Here is a 24,368-nt window from a genome sequence, read left to right as displayed (position 1 = left end):
CAGAGACATAGAGAGCAGAGACAGACAGACAGAGACATAGAGAGCAGAGACAGACAGACAGAGACAGTGAGAGCAGAGACAGACAGACACAGACAGACAGAGCAGAGACAGACAGACACAGACAGACAGAGCAGAGACAGACAGACGGAGACAGAGAGAACAGAGACTGACAGACAGACAGAGACAGAGAGAGCAGAGACAGACAGAGACACAGAGAGCAGAGACAGACAGACAGAGACAGTGAGAGCAGAGACAGACAGACAGAGACAGAGAGAGCAGAGACAGACAGACAGAGCAGAGACAGACAGAGACAGACAGACACAGCAGAGACAGACAGACAGAGACACAGAGAGCAGAGACAGACAGAGACAGACAGACACAGCAGAGACAGACAGACAGAGACAGAGAGAGCAGAGACAGAGAGAGCAGAGACAGACAGACAGACAGAGGCAGTGAGAGCAGAGACAGACAGACAGACAGAGACAGTGAGAGCAGAGACAGACAGACAGAGACAGAGAGAGCAGAGACAGACAGACAGAGCAGAGACAGACAGAGACAGTGAGAGCAGAGACAGACAGAGCAGAGACAGACAGACAGAGCAGAGACAGACAGACAGAGACAGTAAGAGCAGAGACAGACAGACAGAGCAGAGACAGACAGAGACAGAGAGAGCAGAGAAAGACAGGCAGACAGAGACAGTGAGAGCAGAGACAGACAGACAGAGACAGAGAGAGCAGAGACAGACAGAGACAGTGAGAGCAGAGACAGACAGAGCAGAGACAGACAGACAGACAGAGACCGAGAGAGCAGAAAGAGACAGAGAGAGACAGTGAGAACAGAGACAGACAGACAGACAGAGACAGACAGACACAGTCAGAGACAGCAGAGACAGACAGACAGACAGAGACAGACAGACAGAGACAGAGACCGGCAGCAGAGAGATAGACAGACAGACAAACAGAGACATTAGAGCTGGCCCGTAGTCTAACACAGAAATAGCTACAGACAGACATAGCTGGAAACACACACACACACACACAGAGAGAGAGAGAGAGAGAGAGAGAGAGAGAGAGAGAGAGAGAGAGGGCTGCAGACACAGAACTTAGAGCTATGGACACAGATGTACACAGACAAAAAAGGGTGGAAACGGTTGCAGTAAAACTCCCCCCCACACAAATTAGCTGTCACCCCAAATTGGCCCCCTGGCCCATTTTCCACCCGAAACCCCGCCGGCTGTGCGTACACACTAAATTACCACGCGCACAAATCAGGTGCGACACTAAAAACTCCCCCCCCTTCCTCCCTCCCACCCTCTCTCCCTCACTAGTGCCCCTTCTCTTAGAACCTTTCAGCTAATATAGTGTCAGCTTTTTGCCGGAAACCTACAACTAAGCCACCAGGGGAACCAGAAACAACACTGGTTGGCTGATGCTATGAAAGCGGTCTTGGTTGGGTATGATAGAATTCAGTCGTTTTTCATAAATCTCGCGCCTCCTTTTTCTCCCCAAGGAAAAAAACGGGCGCAATAGCTGAGTGGTTTAAGCGTTGGACTTTCAATCTGAGGGTCCCGGGTTCGAATCTCGGTAACGGCGCCTGGTGGGTAAAAGGTGGAGATTTTTCCGATCTTCCAGGTCAGCATATGTGTAGACCTGCTAGTGCCTGAACCCCCTTTCTGTGTATACGCACGCAGAAGATCAAATACGCACGTTAAAGATCCTGTAACCTATGTTAGTGTTCGGTGGGTTATGGAGACACGAAAATACCCAGCATGCATGAACCACGACAGAGTCATCAGCAAGTCGATGTTGGTGGTGTAACAGAAAGAAGTAACAAAGAAAGAAAGAAGAAGAAATGTTGACAAAGCATCGTTTAGCGGTGACTGTTGGTGGTGCAACAGAAAGAAGTAACAAAGAAGAAAGAAGAAGAAATGTTGACATAGCATCGTTTAGCGGTGACTGTTGGTGGTGTAACAGAAAGAAGTAACAAAGAAGAAAGAAGAAGAAATGTTGACAAAGCATCGCTTAGCGGTGACTGTTGGTGGTGTAAGAGAAAGAAGTAACAAAGAAGAAAGAAGAAGAAATGTTGACAAAGCATCGTTTAGCGGTGACTGTTGGTGGTGCAACAGAAAGAAGTAACAAAGAAGAAAGAAGAAGAAATGTTGACAAAGCATCGTTTAGCGGTGACTTGAGATTCAAAGTTCCACACAGAAATCTGTTGTGGCGAAGGGTAATACCACTGACGTGTCTGTCTTCTTCTGCTGTCCAATGCTGTGTCATTCAAACACGCTGTGTGAACTGAATTAAGATGACTGAACTGCATTTCAACTCATGTAGAAGAAGAGGGGGAGGGTTTTCTTACTGTTGTGTTGTGTTGTGCTGTCTTGTCTTGTCTTGTCTTGTATTGTATTGTATTGTTTTGTGTTTCATTTCGTCTCATTTTTTTCTTTTCTTATTAACGTTTTTATTCGAAATTTTCCATTTTAACATTACAAGACTGACTCGACATACACCCATCCAAATATCTACACATACAAGAACAAATTAAGAAGAAGAAAAAAAATACTGAAGGAAAAATACATCAAATGATTTTTGAAAAGACATACATACACACACAAGGGAAAATAATACTAGGGTATATCAAACTTATCATTGAAAGGAAATGGTAACCAAGTGCATTAAATGATTTTTTTTAAACAACATACACATATGCACACTTTCTTGCACACACGATTATACTTATGACCATACACACATAAACATATACACACACAGCGCAAATTGATAAGCTTAATGAATTGGAGGTTGCCAATTATGTTATCATTAGACTATATATCGTCTTGTACAGAGATGTGAAATACAGAATTCTCTGTAGAAAAAAAATCGGGTTATTTCCCCGCAGATTGCCCACATAGTACAGCACCATCCTTTTCTTCTGTTTACAAGTGCATTTGTTTTACTACCAATGTGGATATTTCAACACATTGTACCATGGACAACTGTTTGGTTTATTTTCAGTTGGTTCTTTGACGTGTGAGTCAGTAGTGCATGCTGCACACGGGACATTTTATATAATATATATAATACACATATATGTGTGTGTGTGTGTGTGTGTGTGTGTGTGTGTGATCGGAAAGACGACTACTAGTACAGTGGAATAAATAATATAATGATATAATATATAAATATATCGGTCCCATAGAACCTGAAACTGAAAAAAGAAAAGCGAAAACAACAACTCAAAAATCACACTGAAAAGAAATTAAGTGAGTGTGCAGTTGCTATACAAGCTACCATCTTTCCATTTATAGACCTATCCTACACATGTTATAAAAAAAACTTGCTCTTAGTCTCACAGTCATGTCATTTCTTCGTTTGGCAAGATATTAGTCATACCACTGAAAAGTTCGAAAATAGTCTAATATCTGGTAGTCTGTTTTCATCAGTCATAGGTTATGTGTATTCAAAAACAAACATACTGAAATCACTCATGGTTCAGGTTAATTCAGAACCACTTCTAACTTTACCTCACAATCCTCAATTGGCCTATATGCAAACCTTCTTGCATGCTATGACGGTTTTCTTTTGGGGAAAAGGTCCAGGGAAGACATGATGATATTGCGCCAAATATGGAAGGGCAAGTTCAATGCCTTTAACTGAAATTCTAGGCTAAAATTCAAAAGTCATCATGTTTGTTTCCAAAGCAAGAAGCTCACATTCTTGTTTTTCTTCACACTGCTTTATTATCTATTCACATCAAACTCTGACAAAGATATCAAGCTCTGACAAAGATATCTCACTTACCAGGCCCCTCCGGGAACTGCTGAGCTAAATTCAGCGACAGAAACACTAAGAATAGTTTGTCACAAGAGCTAAATGAAGACGTGAATGTTCTACCTTTCATATCCTATTGATCTACTTGCTTGTCTTCTCTCTGTGAGGCCTGGCGGCATGAAAAAGATTCACGGATCAATCACTTGCCGGCACAGCACGTTTGATATCTGTATCTTGTGTCGTGTTGTTGTCAACAACAACCACCCAGCCCTGCTTCGCTCTGCAGGCAAAATGTCAGCAGCATCCGTGGAACAACGATTTTGCCTGCCGCCTGCGAGTGAGCGAGGAGAAAATGACGTCAAACAATGACGAGGAATCTGCAGCTCTGGGGAAAGACGATGACATAATAGCTCGATACGTTTTTTTTGTTTTTGTTTTTTCGTGTCTTGGTTTTTGTTTGCTTGCACGTGACATCGTCATAATCATCGTCATCATCATAATTCTGGGCGTGTGGTGACAAACTGGGAAGCAGTGAGTTAGGTAATTGCATGTTTATAAATATCGTAAATTGCTGCGTGGCTTTTTCATATTTGTTTATACATGAAATCGTCAAATTTCATAATTTTCATTCTGGCTTCAAAAATAAAACTAAACTGGGAAAGCTTGGTAAGAATATGTATATATGTATAGAAGTGTCTTAAACTGGTCTAACGCATGCCTGCTCACCTAGAAGTAACGCGTCCACCTAGGAAGCGAGAGAATCTGAGCGCGCTGGTTCGAATCACGGCTCAGCTGCCGATATTTTCTCCCCCTCCACTAGAGCTCGAGTGGTGGTCAGGACGTTAGTCATTCAGATGAGGCGATAAGCCTAGGTCCCGTGCACTTAGCGCACGTAAAAGAACCCACGGCAACAAAAGGGTTGTTCCTGGCAAAATTCTGTAGAAAAATCCACTTCAATAGGAATTAATAAAACTGCACGCAGGGAAAAAAAAAAAAAAGAAAAAAGGGTGACGCTGTAGTGACATGCTCTCCTTGGGGAGAGCAGCCCGAATTTCACGCAGAAAAATCTGTTGTGGTAAAAAGAGAAATACAAATACAACAAGAGAGGCAAGGCCTTCAAGACTCACTTGTGATAAATTAAGTCCCCTAGCATTAATTACAGAGTAATTTCCCTTTTTTACTATCTGCACCAAAACGTTTGCAAAATAAATAAAAATTCCATGCTTAGCAAAAGAAGTTCCTGTTTGAACAAAAAAAATGATAATAATGACTCCTCTTGTTGTTGTGTCAAAATAAGAGGTCAAAGTGCCAAGTTTAGAGAATACAAAAAATATAAATATAACAGTAAATGCAGTTTGCATATAATTAGGCTTCTTTTTTTTATTTTTTTTTGTGCCCATCCCAGAGGTGCAGTATTGTTTTAAACAAGATGACTGGAAAGAAGTGATTTTTTCCTATTTTTATGCCAAATTTGGTGTCAACTGACAAAGTATTAGCAGAGAAAATGTCAATGTTAAAGTTTACCACGGACACACAGACACACGGGGACACACACACTTTGTTTACACAAGTGAGTCAAAAACTGGAGGTGGAATCTAAACAGGGTCGAAGCCACGGGGACTGAATGGGGGGAAGAGAGCCGGCGGAGGGGGGTGGCGGGGGGGGTGGCGAAAGGTGGGTTGTAGATGTCAGGTCAGTTATTAAGTTCTCATCATTGTAAATATTTCTGTGAAGCAGGAAGCAGCTCTTTCACTGTCACTGGTTCCGAAACCTGCTTTGGCCAGGGCGAGGGGTGGGGGTGGGGGTTGGGGTGCTGCACTGCTGAACCACCACTGTCAAGAATCAAGAATATTTAATCCTTTCACCCCTTTTGGGGCATGGAGGATATTATCATAACAGCAGTAGCATTTTACACCAAAATTAAACATAAACAATTGAAATAAAATAACTACCCGAAACAGAATACATACTATATGAAACACAACATAAATGATGATAGTATTTTTCTGGCATTAAACCTCAGGATAGATCAGACTATGTTGCTCATCTTTGCAACATTACTTAAGTTTAACCAAATCGTCTTGGCTGCATGAAATAAATTACACAGAAAGCCTCTTCCAAAAAGAAAAATTAAACAATCGTTGGCCTTTTTTTTTCACTGACGTTGTATTTATATTTTTTAATAGCTTTTTTTTTTTTTATTGCAAGTTCTACGTCATGTCCATGTAATATGTCATTCATTTATTAACCAACATACTCCATCCGATTTCTGGCGTTCGTATCATACACAAACACAGATACAGTAGAAATTAGGATACATACAAGTGCATATCAATATAAAAACTTGTGCATAATCACACATGCATGCACTGCACACACACACACACTCTCTCTTACACACACACACACACACATTTGAACAGAAGCCACATATTACATTTGGATGAGGCTGATGACTAGATCTTCAGGTAGATGGTTGTTGAGCAACATGAGAGTGATGACACTGAATGGTACAGATCACGGGACATGAAAACAATAACAACAGTAAAAAAAAAAAAAAAAAAAGGAACAACAAAAAAACACACACATAAAACACAAATGTATCCAGTAAATTTCACACTGACTGTATACAACAATGATAAAGGTTACTACAACACTCGGTTGAATGTACGCAAATGTTTTATTAGTCAGACACTTGACGTTCTCAACCATTATTCAACAATCATCTGATGTACACAGAAACAAATGATTCTGAAAGGGGGGAAAAAAACCTGCAGTTTTTACTCCAAACAATATAATGTAACGAATGGTATTTTTTCTTATTTCTGTTATTCCATTCCCCAACAACAGTGAAAGTTTTCAAAGAATTCTGATCAATTCCAATTAAATTTAACGTAAAACATATAATATATGAATGTAATATTCTCCGATTTCTTTTACAAAGGCATGTTACCTGGCAGTCTGTGTAGATATAATCCAATGAAATAAAAGTAAAACAGAACAAAATAAAATAAAACATCAACTTCCAAATAAACTTGCACAAATCAAATACAATCACAGATGATTCAACATTCACACAACCAGCACTCAGCACCATTCCCCTTTAAATCATACATCATTTGAATTTGCAGAATCACTCCCAAACCTGTGTCCATTTGGAAATCATTCAGATTTCAGCACAAAACTTTGCAAACATTCCCAGCACAAACACACAAAGCATGAAAGTGATGTGACAATGAAGCAATACAATTCATCATAAAAAAATCAACTGTCACTTACAACTCTGTATACAGTAACATGAACAGCAATCCAACACGATTCAGATATCAACAATCTAATGACCGTTTACACTACATTGTCACTGGCAATGGACTAATTGTTTTTATTCATTTTTGTGACCAACTAGTTACTAGTGATGGCAAAACCATTAATCAATGTCGGATTGAAGCATGAGGGAAATCATAAACTGGGACAGGCAGTTTTGTGCTTCAGGCATGGTATTTGTGTGTGTGTGTGTGTGTGTGTGTGTGTGTGTGAATGTGCTTGCACATGTGTGCAAGTGTCAATGCATGCAAGATGGTAAACTGAAACAAACGATGTTATTCCACAATCAGTTTTAAACAAACAGCACCTATCTCCCCCAACCACCTCCACACACAAAAAAGGTAATGCTCAAACGTTTCTGTTTGTAATTACAATACTGCCTTTTCCACAATTTCTCAATGGATTTTATAAAGCACATGCATGCAACAATTTCAAAACTCTGTGTGTGTGTGTGTGTGTGTGTGTGTGTGTGTGTGTGTGTGTGTGTGTGTGTATATATTTAGCCATTTACAAAACTCTTTTTTTATATCTTATTTTTTTTAACCACTCACAAATCAGTCGGTTTTTAAAAGCATGAGTGTGTGTTTGCGTGTGTTTGTGTAAGTGTGTCCATGAAATAACACCCGTGTACTACAGCCGAGCAGGCGTCTCAGTATGTGTGCTGCTACTTGTCCAGTCCAACTTGCAGCAAAGGCAGGCATCATAATGGCGGCAGGTGACAAGCACTCGGGGTGTGAGGGTGTGCAGGAGGGTCTGGAGTTCAAGCCTTGAGGAACTTGGCGTGGTGCTTGATGTGGTCTTCCATGAAGGTGGCGATGAAGAAATAGCTGTGGTCGTAGCCCTGAAACACACAAGGCGTCAGTCATGTTTGGTAACACTACAGCTGCCACAATAGCAAGGCATCAGTCATGCTTGATAACACTGCAGCTGCCACATAGCAAGGTGTCAGTCATGCTTGATAACACTGCAGCTGCCACATAGCATCAGTCATGCTTGATAACACTACAGCTGCCACATAGCAAGGCATCAGTCATGCTTGATAACACTACAGCTGCTGCCACATAGCAAGGCATCAGTCATGCTTGATAACACTACAGCTGCCACATAGCAAGGCATCAGTCATGCTTGATAACACTGGAGCTGCCACATAGCAAGGCATCAGTCATGCTTGATAACACTGGAGCTGCCACATAGCAAGGCATCAGTCATGCTTGATAACACTGGAGCTGCCACACAGCAAGGCATCAGTCATGCTTGATAACACTACAGCTGCCACATAGCAAGGCATCAGTCATGCTTGATAACACTGGAGCTGCCACATAGCAAGGCATCAGTCATGCTTGATAACACTACAGTTGCCACATAGCAAGGCGTCAGTCATGCTTGATAACACTACAGCTGCCACATAGCAAGGCGTCAGTCATGCTTGATAACACTACAGTTGCCACATAGCACGGCACCAGTCATGTTTGATAACACTGGAGCAGCCACATAGCATCAGTCATGCTTGATAACACTACAGCTGCCACATAGCAAGGCATCAGTCATGCTTGATAACACTACAGCTGCCACAAAGCAACAATCAGTCATGCTTGATAACACTACAGCTGCCACATAGCAAGATATCAGTCATGCTTGATAACACTGGAGCTGCCACACAGCAAGGCATCAGTCATGCTTGATAACACTACAGCTGCCACATAGCAAGATATCAGTCATGCTTGATAACACTGGAGCTGCCACACAGCAAGGCATCAGTCATGCTTGATAACACTACAGCTGCCACATAGCAAGGCATCAGTCATGCTTGATAACACTACAGCTGCCACATAGCAAGGCATCAGTCATGCTTGATAACACTACAGCTGCTGCCACATAGCAAGGCATCAGTCATGCTTGATAACACTACAGCTGCCACATAGCAAGGCGTCAGTCATGCTTGATCATTCTGGAGTTGCTACACAGCAAGGCAATGTGGCAGAGTCGGTTAAAGCACTGGACGTGTGATCCAGTGTTCACGAGTGATCTGGGTTCAATGCCAACAACAAACAGAAACACAAGATGATGTTTAACGTCTACACAAAGCTTGCTGTGAAGAACAAGAAACAGAAACACAAGATGATGTTTAACGTCTACACAAAGCTTGCTGTGAAGAACAAGAAACAGAAACACAAGAAGATGTTTAACGTCTACACAAAGCTTGCTGTGAAGAACAAGAAACAGAAGAAGAAGGAGATGAAGAAGAAGTAGACGAAGAAGAGGGTGATGGTGATGAAAAGAAGGAAGGAGGCAGACGAGAAAGAAGGGGGAGGAAGAGGAGGAAGAAGTTGAACACTCACAAAAGGTTCATTATGACAACAAAGAGAACATTCTTACCTCCTGCATACGCATGACAACAGGAGTCTTGGTTGACGTGCACGCTTCCACCAGTTTTTCCGGCAGGAGTTGTGCGTCCTCAAGGAAGTTGTCTGACTTGCCCTGTCGCATTGATGCATTTCAATTCAGCAAATTTCTTTTCTTTTTTTTTTTTTTTTTTAAAGCAAGGAGGAGAAGAAGAAGAAAAAGGAGCAGGAGAAGAAGATGAAGTCAAGATGAAGAAAAAGAACAAAAGGGAGGAGATTAAAAAAAAAAAAAAGTAAGAGAAGAGGAAGAAGAAGAAGACAAAAAGACAAAGAAGAGTTCGAAACAAAAACAAAAACTCAAGGAAGTTATCTACCTTGCCCAGTGTGCCACATCACTGCATTTCAAATAAAAGACAGAAAAGCAATATTTGGGTTGTGGGAGTGGATAAAAGTTCTAGTTTCAGTTTCAGTTTCAGTGTGTCCATTTCCACTGCACCACGTCTGCTCTGGAGAAAGAAAAACAAAGACAGCAGATGCCTGTCCTTCACTTGAACCCAGCGTGCTGGCCATGCCTTGAGAATAAGTTCAAAATACAGAGAGCTAAGAGCAGCAGGGGAAAGCTTGGTTGAAGGTAGGTAACAGTAAAAACTGGGGAAAGATCTTAACTGATCACCGGTAATAACAAGATTCCCCAGTCCCCAACCCCTGACCACACATCCCCGTCCCTGAAAAAACAGACACAACCCCTACCCCCAACCATACACCCTCATTCCTGAACCCCCCCCCCCCCCCACACACCACCCCCTCTCCCATTCACCAACCACACACCAACTCATCTCATTCCTCAAAATCCGTTCCCCCCACCCCAAGATCCCCAAATTCCCTTACCCCCACCTGCCCACCCCCATCCCCCCCACACACAACCTCCTCACACCCACCTGCCCACCTGGTCCACCAGCAGCTCCAAGGAGGGCCTGCTGTACTTGAGCAGCAGACAGGTGGCATCGCAGGCGGGCAGGTCCATACCCTCCCACCCCCCACACCCATCCCTGACACCCCCCCTCCTCCTAATTCCCCCTCCCCCTACCCACCCACCTGGCCCACCAGCAGCTCCAGGGAGGGCCTGCTGTACTTGTGCTGCAGACAGGTGGTATCGTAGGCCTGCCAGGCGGGGAGGTCCATGCCCCCCCACCACCCACTCCATCCCTGACACCCCCCCACCCCCTACCCACCCACCTGGTCCACCAGCAGCTCCAGGGAGGGTCCGCTGTACTCGTGCAGCAGACAGGTGGCATCGTAGGCCTGCCAGGCGGGGAGGTCCATGCCCCCCCAACACCCACTCCATCCCTGACACCCCCCCTCCCCCTAATTCCCCCTCCTCCTACCCACCCACCTGGTCCACCAGCAGCTCCAGGGAGAGTCCGCTGTACTTGTGCAGCAGACAGGTGGCATCGTAGGCCTGCCAGGGGTGCAGGTCCATGCCCCCCCATCCATCCCTGACAACCCCCCCCCCCACCCACCCCACTCACCTGGTCCACCAGCAGCTCCAGGGAGGGTCCGCTGTACTTGTGCAGCAGACAGGTGGCATCGTAGGCCTGCCAGGCGGGGAGGTCAGTGCCCAGGTATCCAGTGAAGGCCTTCTTTCCCCAGGGGCACTGCGAGGGGTTGCAGATGGGGGCGAAGGCGCTCACCGAGCGGTACATGCCCGGGTTCTTCAGGGCACAGACCAGGGCACCGTGCCCTCCCATGCTGATGACAGAATTGGGTTCATGAACTGATGATGATGGGTGGCGTTTCTGATTTCTGACTTTGGTGTGGACGTGGTGTTGTGTTCGTTTTGCACCTAGTAGCAATACGTGTGGGGTGTCTGCTGGCTCTCTGATTCCTTCAGTGTAGATGCTGGTATTGTGTTTGTTTTTGCACCTAGTTGAAGTGTGTGGGGTGTCCGCTGGCTTTCTGATTCTTTTGGTGTGGATGCTGATACTGTGTTTGTTTTTGTGCCTCGATGAAGTGTGTGTGTGGGATGTCCGCTGGCTTTCTGATTCTTTCGGTATGAATGCTGATATTGTGTTTGTTTTTGTGCCTAGGACGTGTGGGGTGCTTGCTGGCTTTCTGATTCCTTCGGTGTGGATGTTGGTATTGTGCTTGTTTTTGCACCTAGTAGTAGGATGTGTGGGGTGCCCGCTAGCAGTTCCTCCTTTTGTAAAGTCTGTTTGTTTTTGTTTGTTTGTGTGTGTGTGTGTGTGTGTGTGTGTGTGTGCGCGCGTGCGCACAGAGTTGACTTCATCAAGATTTTGCGCCTTATAAATATCATTATTAGTTGTAGTAGTAGTATTTTCATGTATTTAACTATTATTTTTTATTTATTTATTAATTTATTTTGTATTTTTGTTATTTCATTTTAATTTATTTTTTTTATTATTTTTTATTATTATTATTTTTATTATTATTGATTATATTTTTCATATATGTTTTTTTTCTCAAAGCCGGACTAAGCGCGTTGGGTTACGCTGCTGGTCAGGCATCTGCTTGGCAGATGTAGTGTAGCGTTTATGGATTTGACTGAACGCAGTGACGCCTCCTTGAGCTACTGATACTGAAATTGTTTTGTATGGTTTTGTGAATTAACCCCTGGACTGCCATGTCTGTTAAATCATCACAGCTCTTGAAGCCCTTCATGATGTCTACCTCTGTTAAATTCACAGAGGTATTTCATCAAACATTTGTGCCTATTTTAGAAATGGGGAGAACCACGGACTGATGTTGAAAGGCTCAGAAAAAGTTCATGAAACCTTTCCTTTTTTAACTTACAAGCTCTCCTTTTATAACTAAGTCATACAGGTCTCATGAGATCTTTCTTCTCCTGAAAACTCAAACCCGTCCTCTTCAACATGGTGACGCAGCAACAGTCTAGAACTTGTGATCCTTTTTGGCATTTAAGGAAATTATGAACGATGCGGACAGTGATGAAGAAAACTTGGGACAATGATTCAGAAGATAATTCCGATCATTCTAATGAAGAAGAGACCGAGGCTAACCGTTCCTTTTTTGTTTTGTTTCTAAGTTGAGTGCTTGTGAGTTCCTTGCAGAAATACAGAAAAAAATATAAACATGTAAACATGTAATAATTTCTATACATTGCGAGTCCTTTCATTCTGTTTTCATGTGACAGTAGAACTTATCATGCATCAGTCTGTGTAATTTAATGCATAAATTCCCAAAGAAATTACAGTGGTTTCCTCCTCCCACGCTTTTGTGTTGGCAGTCAAATTATTTGCTATCAAGATCAGAGAAACACACACACACACTTACATACATTCTCTAACACACACACACACTTGTATATCATCATCAATCCCAGCCATTACATCCCCCAAAAAACATTTACTACAATAAGATGCAGAGAATTATTGATCCATATTAAGTTTGCTGGATAGAATCAAGAAAACACCTTCAAATCATAGATACTTTCAAAAAAACGAAAGAAAATGTTCCATGCATACTTTTGAAACAAAAATTTGAATCCTCTTTACTTTTGAAACAAAAATTTGAATCCTCTTTTCTTTGTTTTGTTAACTGTAGCACTGTTTAATATGAAGCGAAATGCATGTCTTAATACTGAAACAAAACAAAATGAAGAGGAAAAAATGTTTGCCATAATCGCTATACAGAAATCTATATAACACAAACGAACTCCCACCCATGGTAAAAAAGCTATCAATATGGAAAACTATACAACATGAATAAACTCCCACCCATGGTAACAAACAAACAACAAAACAAACAAACAACAAAAAAAAGCTGTGTATTTACAGTCTCTGGCGTATCCCCCTACCCCCTCCCCCATCCTCTTTCATACCTTCCCCTCAATAATGACTGACCTGTGGCCGAAGATGGACTGTTTGTCAGGCTGTGTGGGGAAGTTGGCGTTGATCAGTGCAGGCAGCTGAAGACAGAACAGCAGAAAGAAAATGGTCAGTATCAGCAGCTCGAGGAGGCATCACTGTGTTCGGACAAATCCATATATGATACACCACATCTGCCAAGCAGATGCCTGACCAGCAGCGTAACCCAATGCATTTACTCAGGCCTTGAGAAAAAAAAAAAGAAGAAAAGAGGTAAATGAATATCTATTATATATATATTTTAAAAATATATATATAACTATATATATATATATATATAAAGAAAAGATAATAATAATAACAATAATAAAAATAAATAAAAACAAAATAAAGACAATAATGATAATAAATTAAAAAAATAAGCAAATAAATGTAAAACATACAACCTACACACACACATACATGCACGTGCACAGAGCTCTCCAGACACATGTGTACACCTGCACACTCACGCACGCATACATGCACACAAACACACACACACACCCACACACAAACACAGGCTGCCACTGATTGGCCGCAAGAGGGCTGGGAAAAGATCTCTGATGCCAGGAACGTGGCGTCAACTCAAGGCAACTGACAGTCATCAGGTCTTGAAACATCCACACGTCTGATTGTGTTTTACTGTATTACTCTTTTTATCACAACAGATTTCTCTGTGTAAAATTCGGGCTGTCTCCCCAGGGAGAGTGCGTCACTAGACTGAGAGCGCCACCTATATATATATTTTTTTTGCTTGCAATTTTATTTTCCTACTTCTCCACAGAACAACTAAAAGTTATCTGGGAATTTCTATCCCTGATCACACACACACTGATACAGAAACATGACATCACTGTACTGCATTGTACTGTATTACTTATTTTGTCACAACAGATTTCTCTGTGTGAAATTCGGGCTGCTCTCCTCAGAGAAAGCGTGTTGCTACACTAAGAGTGCCCACCCATCTTTTTTATAGATTTTTCTGCCTACAATTTCATTTCTTTTCCTATCACAGTGGATTTTTCTACAGAATTTTGCCAGGGCCAACTTTTTGTTGCTGTGGGTTCTTTTATATGCGCTAAGTGCATGCTGCACACGGGACCTTGATTTATTGTCTCATCCTAATGACTAGCGTCCAGAGGCCCACTCAAGGTCTAGTGGAGGGGGAGAAAATGCTGGCGTCTGTGGGATTCAAACCAGTACTTTGATTCTCTTGCTTCCGAAGCAGACGCATTACCACTAGGCCAAAATTCCACTTTTATTAACAAACAGGCAAGTTGATTATCACTATTTAGTGTGAAGAAAGGATGACCATCAAACAGGAAACAGGTGATGATCTCAGAACACAAACAATACATGCACATGTAGAAGCTGCAATCCCTACATGTAGATGATAGCTTATACAGTAAAACCACTATCTCGGGTATAAAAAATTAAACAAAATATTTTCTTTAAAAATGTAAAAGGTCTCATAGCCTTTACATATAGTTCAACAACCATCGGGGCAGTGAATTCAAATTCACTGTGTCTATGGCTCGGCATGAATAGGCGGAGCCCAACCTTCTCCTTCCCTGACCGAAGTTAGGCATCTATTCACACCCTGGTGGAGTTGTTGTTGTCTCGTTTGTCATTTATCAGATGGATTCCCCTATCTCCTCAACGAAGGCGGCAGTATGTCACAGGTCCTCCAGTCCTCCGTACAGCTTCCGGGCCACTGGGATTGGGTCAGGCCAGGTTTTTTCTCGGACCGCTTGGTGGAGCGGGCAGGACTGCAGCACATGTTCTGTTGTCTGGCTGCCTGTTCTGGAGGGGCACTGCTCTGTGTCACTGATATGGAGTTTCGTGTATATGTGGTATTTCAGGCAGCTGTGACCTGTCCTGAGCCTGAAAATGGCTACCTGCTCTCGATGAGTCAGCATGTAGTATGACACCCTGGTCGAGTGAGGAAAATCGGAAATGCCTTTCCCACCCCTGGGACACGACACCATGGATTCTCGAACTCTCATCACAGGTAAACACTAGATCAGACGTCCACCGCCTCAAGGAAGCGGGAAAATCGAAGCACATGAGATCGATCCCCTTACTCACCATTACCACTAGGCCACCGTACCTACCTCTTTGGTGATGTAAGAATACATGCGGTAGTTGTTCTTCCATTTTTCCTCCGTGGCGTCCACATAGAAACCCGCGCCTGTACCAAAGTCGTAGCTGTCGTCTTCACCGTCAATTCCACAGCCCCCTGCACATATCATGGGGATATTCAAGGCGTCTTATAAAGTCATACTGTTGCATGATTTCTAGCTGCCAGTTTAAGTCCCATGGAGGCATCACTGTATTTGGTAAATCCATATAAATCTTGCTAGGCTGATGCCTGACCAGCATCACAACCCAACAGACTGGTCAGACTTTGAGTGCATGCATATACATGTATATCCCTTAGAGTGGATTTCTTCTACAGAATTTTGCCAGAGGACAACACCTACATTGCTATGGGTTCTTTTTCTGTGTGCCAAGTGTAAGTAGAGTGAATGTGTGAAACGGCGTAAGCCATGCTTTTATATTTTGCGTCTTCGTCATATATTCAAAATTTGTTTTTACAACCATGCTTCCATGTTGATTATTTGTCTACGTTGTGATAATGGATCTGACCCAAATTTCTTTAGTGTTAAGGTAACAAGTCATTCTTATCTTAGCAGAAGGAAACTTGTTGTGATTTCTTTTGATGGTGTTGTGCCTAATGCCTGCCCCACTCCGCCACCACCTTTTTCCCCTCACCTCCGTCCCCCCCCCACCACCCTTCGTCCCCTTCCATCATTTTGTGTATTCACATGCGTGTGTGCATGTGTGTATGTGCTGCAATGAGTGAATGCCTATGTGCCTGATTGTGTAGTGAACAGTCAATAAACCAACGAGAAGAAGAAAAAGATACCTTGTGTGTGTGTGTGTGTGTGTGTGTGTGTGTGTGTGTGTGTGTGTGTGTGTGTGTGTGTGTGTGTTTGGAGTTGTGTTTGTTTTTCATTTGAATGTATCAGAATCAAGCTTAATCCTAGTAAGAAACAATTTCAGAACGTTTTCTACTGGTTTCTCAGTCCCACATGCAGATTCCCCAGTTGGATTGAAAAAGTCTCTCTTTCGTTTTGTCTACCATCTTTCTGATAAATTTTTTTTTGATTTACTGCTGGTCGTGTGTTTGCATGTTTGTGTGTGTACACATCTGTTTGTGTGCCATGTATCTGATGCAGGTATATGTTTATGTAAATTATATGTATGATTTTTTTCTATTGTATACACCATAAGCTCCCTGTCTGGGACAGTAGGAGGTGTAAGTGTTGATCAGCATTATCATTTCTGAGGAGTTTATTTTTTGTAAAATGTTGAACTACTGAAACTGTAAAAAAAAATATGTATAAAATAATACAAATTATTTCTGAAAAAATAAAATAAAATAAAGCTTCACAAGCAGATGACACAGCTACTCACGGGGACTGGTGTCGGGGGCCACGATGATCAGGTCTTGCTCACAGGCGTATCTCTGAGCGCCCGCCTTTGTCACAAAGTTCTGCTCCGTGCACGTCAGACCTGTCAGGGCAAAGGGCAAAGAACAGGGGGTCAAGGTCAAGGTCAACTGATTTCCAGTTTCAGATGAAATGAAATGAAATGATGGTGCTTAGAGCCTCGCCAACCACTAAGGCCATCTCAAGGCTATCGCCACGTTTATACCTACTACAAGGGTAAAAAAACAAACAATTTAAACGAGTCACCACTTCAAACTTTCCACTCAAAGTTTAAAAAACTTCCATAGTTTAAAACCTTCAAATCTGATTTAAAATGTTCACTTCTTTCAAGACGTCCATCAGCGCAGTTTCAGTTTCAAGGAAGCATCAAAGCGTGCAGGGCTGATCTGTCTATGCTACAGAACATCTGTGTAAAATAAGAAAACAAGAGAGGCAAGGCCTTCAAGACTCACTTGTGATACACTTTTAAAAAAATCCAAGCTTTTTATGTATTACATCAAAATGTGATGTTTAAGATGAAAAAGATCAGTTTAAAGCAAATTAAGTCCCCTAGCATTAATTACAGAGTAATTTCCCTTTTTTTACTATCTGCAACAAATCGTTTGCAAAATAAATAAAACTTCCATGCTTAGCAAAAGAAGTTCCTGTTTGAACAAAAAATGATAATAATGACTGCTCTTGTTGTTGGGTCAGAATATCAGATCAAAGTGCCAAGTTTAGAGAATACAAAAAATATAAATATAACAGTAAATGCAGTTTGCATATAATTAGGCTTCATTTTTTTTGTTTTTTTTGTGCCCATCCCAGAGGTGCAATATTGTTTTAAACAAATTTGGTGTCAACTGACAAAGTATTATTTGGTGTCAACTGACAAAGTATTTGCTGAGAAAATGTCAATGTTAAAGTTTACCACGGACACACAGACACACACACACACAGACAACCGAACACCGGGTTAAAACATAGATTCACTTTGTTTACACAAGTGAGTCAAAAAATGGGGTAAGGAGGAGGTGGCAGATGCCTGGCCTGCACGAACCAACAAACTGGTCAGACTTTGAGAGGTGACCATATGCTGAAGAACTTTTTTTTTTTTTATTTATTTTTTTAATAAATAAATTAAATAATAAATTGTACATAAAACATTCAGAAACAAAAACAAACAAGCAAAGTTCTGTCTTGTGTGTACTGAATGACAAGCTGAGCACAAACAACAACTAAAGAAACCAAAAACTATGTGGAGTTAAAAAAAACCCAATGTTTTTCGTTTTTCTCTCAAGACCCTCTCTCATACATGAAAGTAGTCAGCTGATTGTGTAGGTATATTTGTAATGCTGTATTGTGTGTACGTCGAATGTATGTATGTATGTAAATGTATGTTTGTATTGTATGTACGAGTTTGTATACACATATATATGTTTACTGTGCATGATTGTGCGTTGAGGACCGAGTGTGTTTCGTATGCGTGTGTTTGTGGATTGTAAAGCGCTTTGTGCAATCAGGAAAGTGCTGATAAATGTCCTGTTATTATTATTATCATTGTTATTATTATTATCATCACTACTTCAGTAATTGCCCATAAAGCACAACTAGCATAAAAACCCACAATGTGTACTTACTACTTCAGAATACAAATATTAACTCATTTCACACATTACCGTTATGAAATTCTTTAATAATTCATTTATTTTGAATACTGGTTAGGTAAGTAAAATCCGAAGAAAAAAAAAAAGGGACAAAATCGCCCAAATTTTTAGGTGGGATACTATGTGTTGAAAGAACTCCTGTATCCCCACTGAGGGGGTGGTAGAGGGGGGATAAATATTAATAATCAAACTGTGAGAAAACCCAGCCGAAACAGGGGAACCGTTTCTTTCAGTGCGTCAGCTCACCTGATAGCCAGTAGAGAACAGGCAGACTACGCATCTCTGAGGATGCTGGAAGGTAGATGCCAAACTTCATCGTACACTTCAGCTCGGAGCTGCAAATGTCAATATCAATAATATCAATCGCACTAACAATGATAATAATAATAATAATAACAACAATATCAATAATGACGATGTTAAGAATAATAATAATAATAATTATGAAAATGATCATGATCGTGATAATAACAATAACAACAGTAACGATAATGATGATGTTAATACTACAACAACTACTACTAATGATGATAATCATGACAATGATAAGAGAATTACAGTATGAAAAAAAAAATAATAATAATACACTCAGCATATTTATGTACCATTTTCAACATCATGAAACACAATACTAATAATTATAGTAATGAAAACAATAATAAAAGTACATTCAGCATATTTATGTACTGAATTTCAACATCTCAAAGCACTTCACAATCATACGTCAGTCAGAGTCAAACCACACATGGACACATATATATGAAGTGCCTCCTTTATGTAAGGGACTGATTAAAAAGAAATGTTTCCAGATTTCATTAAAAAAAAAAAAAGTTTGTAGGCAAGCTTGTGTGCGCACGTATTTATATGTGCAAGCATGTGTGTGTTTTGTGTTTCCATTTCTTAAAATATGTATGGATGAATATGAAAGTGTGCATAGGTTATGCTGTAGTGTGTGTGTGTGTGTGTGTGTGTGTGTGTGTGTTTATGGTGTATGTGATGTGTGTGTTTGTAAAACAGTAAGCATTTGTATGATATACGTGCACATTTTTCTACATTTCTCTCTGTATAGTGTATAGATGATTAGATCTTTATCTTGCATCGGTGTTAAATTAATCATAAACAGAATCAGAATAAAGCACCACAGGACAATATCTCACAATCTTTTGTTCATCAGGTTCAAAAGACATCATCATCAGGTTTGCCAGATGTGTGGGTGATTCTTGTAGTTAATGGTGTGGTTAGGCACACAGGTATACTGACTGGGAACTCAATGTGTTATTCAGTTAGATTTTTTTGGGGGGGTTGTAATAGTTTTTCTATTCTATTCTAAAGTAAGGGAAGGGGAACCATCCCATAATCCAAGATCCATGCTGATGGGTACAAAGATAATTTTTGTTACTTCCCCTGACTCACCTCTTATGACTGAACACCTTCTGGTGCCCCATGAACATCTTATTGCAGGAAACTTCCTGAAGCGCAGACATGGTGGATAATTTCTTTGAACCTGGACAGGAAGCAAACAGTAATAATGATAATTATCATATGATAAGAATTAATCATGATAACAACAAATAAACAAAATAAATTCTAGAAATTTCATGAAGTGCCAACAAGGTAGACAATTACATTGCTTCTGGTCATGAAATAGACATTAATAAGAAAATCAGTAATGATAATAATAATAATAATAAACATCACATCATCATCATTATAACGATCCTCATTACTGTTACCTACTGGCTGAAGTGTGGAGATTTTTTAAATCAACAGATCTACAAATCAACAGATCTTCTACTGCCTGAACTACACATGCAGATGATTAAATATGCACGTTAAAGATCCTGTAATCCATATCAGTGTTAGGTGGGTTATGGAAACAAGAACATACCAGATTGCAACCCAATCCCAGCCCCGAAAATTGAGTATGACTGCCTGCACGGCAGGGGTAAAAACAATCATACATGTAAAAGCCCACTCATGCATCCAAATGACTAGTCTCCAGACCACCACTCAAGTATGTGGAGTGATGGCCTAGAGGTAACATGTCTGCCTAGGAAGCGAGAGAATTTGAGCACACTGGTTCGAATTACGGATCAGCCACCGATATTTTCTCCCCATCCACTAGACCTTGAGTGGTGGTCTGGATGCTAGTCCTTCGGATGAGACGATAAACCGAGGTCCCGTGTGTAGCATGCACTGAGGGCACGTAAAAGATCCCACGGCAACAAAAGGGTTGTTTCTGGCAAAATTCTGTAGAAAAATCCATTTTGATAGGAAAAACAAATAAAAAATACTGCACGCAGGAAAAAAAAAAAAAGAGAGAAAGGGGTGGCGCTGTAGTGTAGCAACCCGCTCTCCCTGGGGAGAGCAGCCCAAATTTCACACAGAGAAATCTGTTGTGATAAAAAGAAATACAAATACAAATAGAAATACAAATACAAGTGGCTGGGGACAAAATACTGGCAAGTGTGGGATTTGAACCCGTGTGCTGAGATTCTCTCGCTGCGTGCACTGCATCAGGATCAGTCTCTGAAAAGGGATTAAGGAAGGGGTGACTGATCAGTCAGCTTCAGTGCAGACCAATATCACTTCTCTCCTCCCCCTTTCAGTTTCACTCTGAGTTTAGCACCTCCATCATCACACCCAATTTTCTTTTCCTGCTTCTTATACAAAGAGTTATGCCTGCTGACTTGCCATTGCATCACTGGTGGTAACTTTTAACTGTTGTCTCTTTACTTAGGGAGGGCAATTAGAAATTTGAAGAGGGCAAGCAAATTAAAAAAAACAAAACAAAAAAATTTTAGTTCTTGTCCACAGGACAACTAAAAATAATCTGAATTTCTAGCCCTGTACATACCCCAATAACGTGACTGACTTTAACCGAAACAAGCAATTCATGAAACAACAGTGTAATTTGGTGTAACTGTGTCAACAACACTTTTATCTATGAAACTGCAGAGTTCTACTTCTCTTCACCTTGACACTGAATCACTATCAGCATGTGAACAGTCTGTTTTCCTGTATTCAGACACTACCTTTCTCTTCTCACCAATGATAAAGCCTTACTAAACAACATAAAGATGCAACCAAAAAAATATAATTTTTCAAAAAACAATTTCTATTAATTCTATGTGACGAAAGGTCAAAGCTATTTTCTTTACTTCATTTACCTTTGTGGTACATGTCAACAGATAAGATGGGATCTACACAGGCGATCCTTCAAACTTTACTTCATGGGGTTCATTATCAATATCTAAGAGCAATCAAGTATGACCTTCTAGATATATAAATTATATTTTATTATGATCTTTTCTTTGCATGACCTACATGAAATTACTTGACAGCATCATCATGTGTTCTGAACAATTTGTCATGGGAACAAATGAAGACTATCAGTAGCATTGTTCTAAATCTAGCCTTTGTTTAGTTAGGCATAAATGAAATACAGATCATACAATATATGTACACTGACATCACAAAATTAGTGTTCAAATATCAACATCACCTAGGAAACGCGTTCGCTATGACTAACATGATCACTGTGTATTTGGTAAGATCTCATGGCCTGACCAGCATAGTGGGTTTTTTTAAGTCAAGCATATGGCCCCCACATCCAACATTTTGAAGTGGTGTTTCACACGTTTTGACACTTCCTTCAAACTGAAACTTCAAGTTTCAATACTGTTCATGTTTGGGAGGGTAGCGATAAAAAGATTTGACAGCTTGCACAAGTTCCAGTTTTCCACATGTATCCAACGAAATTCTTCAATCAGTTCTCCCCAGCAAGCAAAATAAATGCATTATATAGCATACATTTTACAAAATAGACCAAATCAATCTGCACCTGTAGCACGTTTGAAGAAGACACAATATTGTCCGATTAGTCTTTGCCGGTGCTTGACGCCTCCAAATGTCTGTATGCACTTTGACATAGATGGTCGCAGTGCCTCAAAACGGAAACGAATCCACAGTGTAAATGAACTTTTTATCACCTGGAGACTTTAATATCATAAACATGTTTCTCACAATAAGTTTGATATTGTCTGTATAAAACATATGACTATCTACACAACTTCTGCTATTCTGGTTGTATACAAAGCGAGGAAAAAACTCAGTCTAGATCAAACATACAAAAATATTAATACGCCGTTTTTAAGTCCAACACATGGCAGAACGAACTCGTCACAGCTGGAGGGTCACAGATATTAAGAGCCCAAGCTAAGCGATATCCAGCGCATGCCACTGAGGAAAGACCCTCCTGCAATATATCTGGGATGGCGCATCCCACGGGGGATAAAGATCATGGATCATACAGACTCGTGTGTCTTCAAGCATGTAAGTTTTGTTTTGATGCTCTGGTCCCAATTTGTCGTCTGCTTCAGTGCTATCCAAATAGAACACTGATAGGCAGGCAATCGGAGTTTGTTTGCCGTACCGGCACAAAAAAAAAGGGGGGAAAAAAGAAAAGAGAAAGAGAAAAAAAAAGGATTAACAGTGTATTTCTATAGAATGGAAACCGCTTGTTTTGCAAAGCCGGCCGGGTATTGTCTTTATACACGTTAAAAAGGAATGAAACATGATTGCTTCATTACCAGTGATAGATCTTCCTGATCACCTGACCAGGGAAAATATTTATAAATAAGTAAAAAGCTCTGCAGACGTGAGACATTTTAGGGTAGAGTTATTTTCGTGCTGATATTAGTGGTAATGAGATTTCCATATGGTTTGAACACTGCTTCAGGAGATTTTACAGCATTATCAGAAGAGTACAACATTTTATTGCATGTTCAGTGAGTAGTAGCTCAGCAACTACAAATCCCACATACACACATACACACACACACACACACGAACACAGAAAGAGAGAGAGAGAGAGAAGAACAACAATAAAACAACAACAGCAATTGGAAAAAAGAAGAAGAACACACACACACACACACACACACACACACACATACACACACCACGCCACACACACATACCCACACACACACATCCACGCACGCACATGTACACACACACACACACACACACACACACACACACACACACACACACACACAGAAGAAGAAGAATAACAATAAGAACAGCAGTTTTAAAGATGAAGAAGAAACAAATTCAGTAATTTATTGAAAATTTAGTATTAACATTTTTTTTTTTTTTTAGATCTGTTTTGAGAAATATAACATCTGAAGTAGTGAGTAAACTATCAGCTGAATTTATATTTTAAGATTTTTTGCACTATTAAAAAAATAAACTTTAAGTTGAACTCAGTTAAAGATCTGCAAGTCAACCTTTAAATGGCCCCTTTGCAGTCAGCTTTGAATTGAAGCCATACTTGGAAGGAAGTTGTACATAACAGAAGCAGGATCTGAGTGTATGACACAAGTGAGGCCAGCACTACATATGAAACTTTATGATGAATTTATTCTATTAGACTGGAAGCTGTATTGTTTAATTAATTGAGAACTGTTAGAAGTGTGCGTGTGTGTGTGTGTGTGTGTGTGTATGATATATCATGCAAGACTTAGTAAAAATGTGTGTACATATGTACATGTATGTGTGTGTGTGTGTGTGTGTGTGTGTGTGTGTGTGACAGTATGTGTTTGTGTGTGGGTGTTTGTGGGTGTGATAGTGTCAGTCAGTATTGTTTGTGTGTGTGTGTGTTTGTCATTGTATATGTAGTGTTTGTCACTGTATATGTTTGTGCATCTGTTTGTGTGTGTTTGTCACCATGGGTGTTAATGTGTGTGCATGTCACTGTGCGTGTGTCACTGTGTGTGAATGTGTTTGTGTATGTGTTCTGTTCATTCATTATTTAATGTCCAGATCCATAGTTGTGATCCTAGACAAAAATCCACCTTCTTACCCACCCCACCCTTGC

General features: G+C 40.8%; 2 protein-coding genes across 4 annotated transcripts in view; one reads left to right on the top strand and one right to left on the bottom strand.

Moving 5' to 3' along the window:
- Positions 1 to 7,592: 7,592 nt before the first annotated feature.
- LOC143275377 (S-formylglutathione hydrolase-like) lies at positions 7,593 to 22,465 on the bottom strand. Of its 3 annotated transcripts, none has more exons than XM_076579444.1 (9): positions 22,329 to 22,465; positions 19,898 to 19,988; positions 18,731 to 18,819; positions 16,804 to 16,902; positions 15,438 to 15,562; positions 13,318 to 13,382; positions 10,966 to 11,185; positions 9,471 to 9,572; positions 7,593 to 7,935 (listed from the first exon to the last, which is right to left on the bottom strand). In XM_076579444.1, the coding sequence occupies exons 1-9, from the start codon at positions 22,414 to 22,416 to the stop codon at positions 7,855 to 7,857; spliced, it is 960 nt and encodes a 319-aa protein (XP_076435559.1). In that variant the 5' UTR covers positions 22,417 to 22,465; the 3' UTR covers positions 7,593 to 7,854. The 3 variants fall into 3 exon arrangements, with proteins under 3 accessions (XP_076435559.1, XP_076435561.1, XP_076435560.1); XM_076579446.1 differs by lacking the exon at positions 22,329 to 22,465 and adding an exon at positions 22,017 to 22,037; XM_076579445.1 differs by lacking the exon at positions 22,329 to 22,465 and adding an exon at positions 21,990 to 22,019.
- Positions 22,466 to 22,604: 139 nt separating this feature from the next.
- The window catches only part of LOC143275376 (uncharacterized), a 38,838-nt gene continuing 37,074 nt past the window's right edge, over positions 22,605 to 24,368 (top strand). Inside the window, exon 1 of the mRNA XM_076579443.1 lies at positions 22,605 to 22,819. Coding sequence (XP_076435558.1) covers positions 22,759 to 22,819 — 61 coding nt within the window. The 5' untranslated portion in view covers positions 22,605 to 22,758. The remainder of the gene's footprint in view (positions 22,820 to 24,368) is intronic.

The sequence above is a fragment of the Babylonia areolata genome, chromosome 30, assembly GCF_041734735.1.
Source record: "Babylonia areolata isolate BAREFJ2019XMU chromosome 30, ASM4173473v1, whole genome shotgun sequence".
NCBI lineage: Eukaryota > Metazoa > Mollusca > Gastropoda > Neogastropoda > Buccinidae > Babylonia > Babylonia areolata.
The sequence above is the reverse complement of the archived record's forward strand: the minus strand, read 5'-3'. Positions and strand labels throughout refer to the sequence as shown.

Bases quoted from the DNA above. Each gene is read 5' to 3' on its own strand.
- LOC143275377 (XM_076579444.1), bottom strand. From the start codon at position 22,416: ATGTCAAAGTGCATACAGACATTTGGAGGCGTCAAGCACCGGCAAAGA. The intron at 16,903-18,730 runs GTGAGCTGACGC...TTGCCCTGACAG, and splicing joins TGTTCTCTACTGGCTATCAG to GTCTGACGTGCACGGAGCAG. The intron at 11,186-13,317 runs GTCAGTCATTAT...TTCTGTCATCAG, and splicing joins CAGTCCATCTTCGGCCACAG to CATGGGAGGGCACGGTGCCC.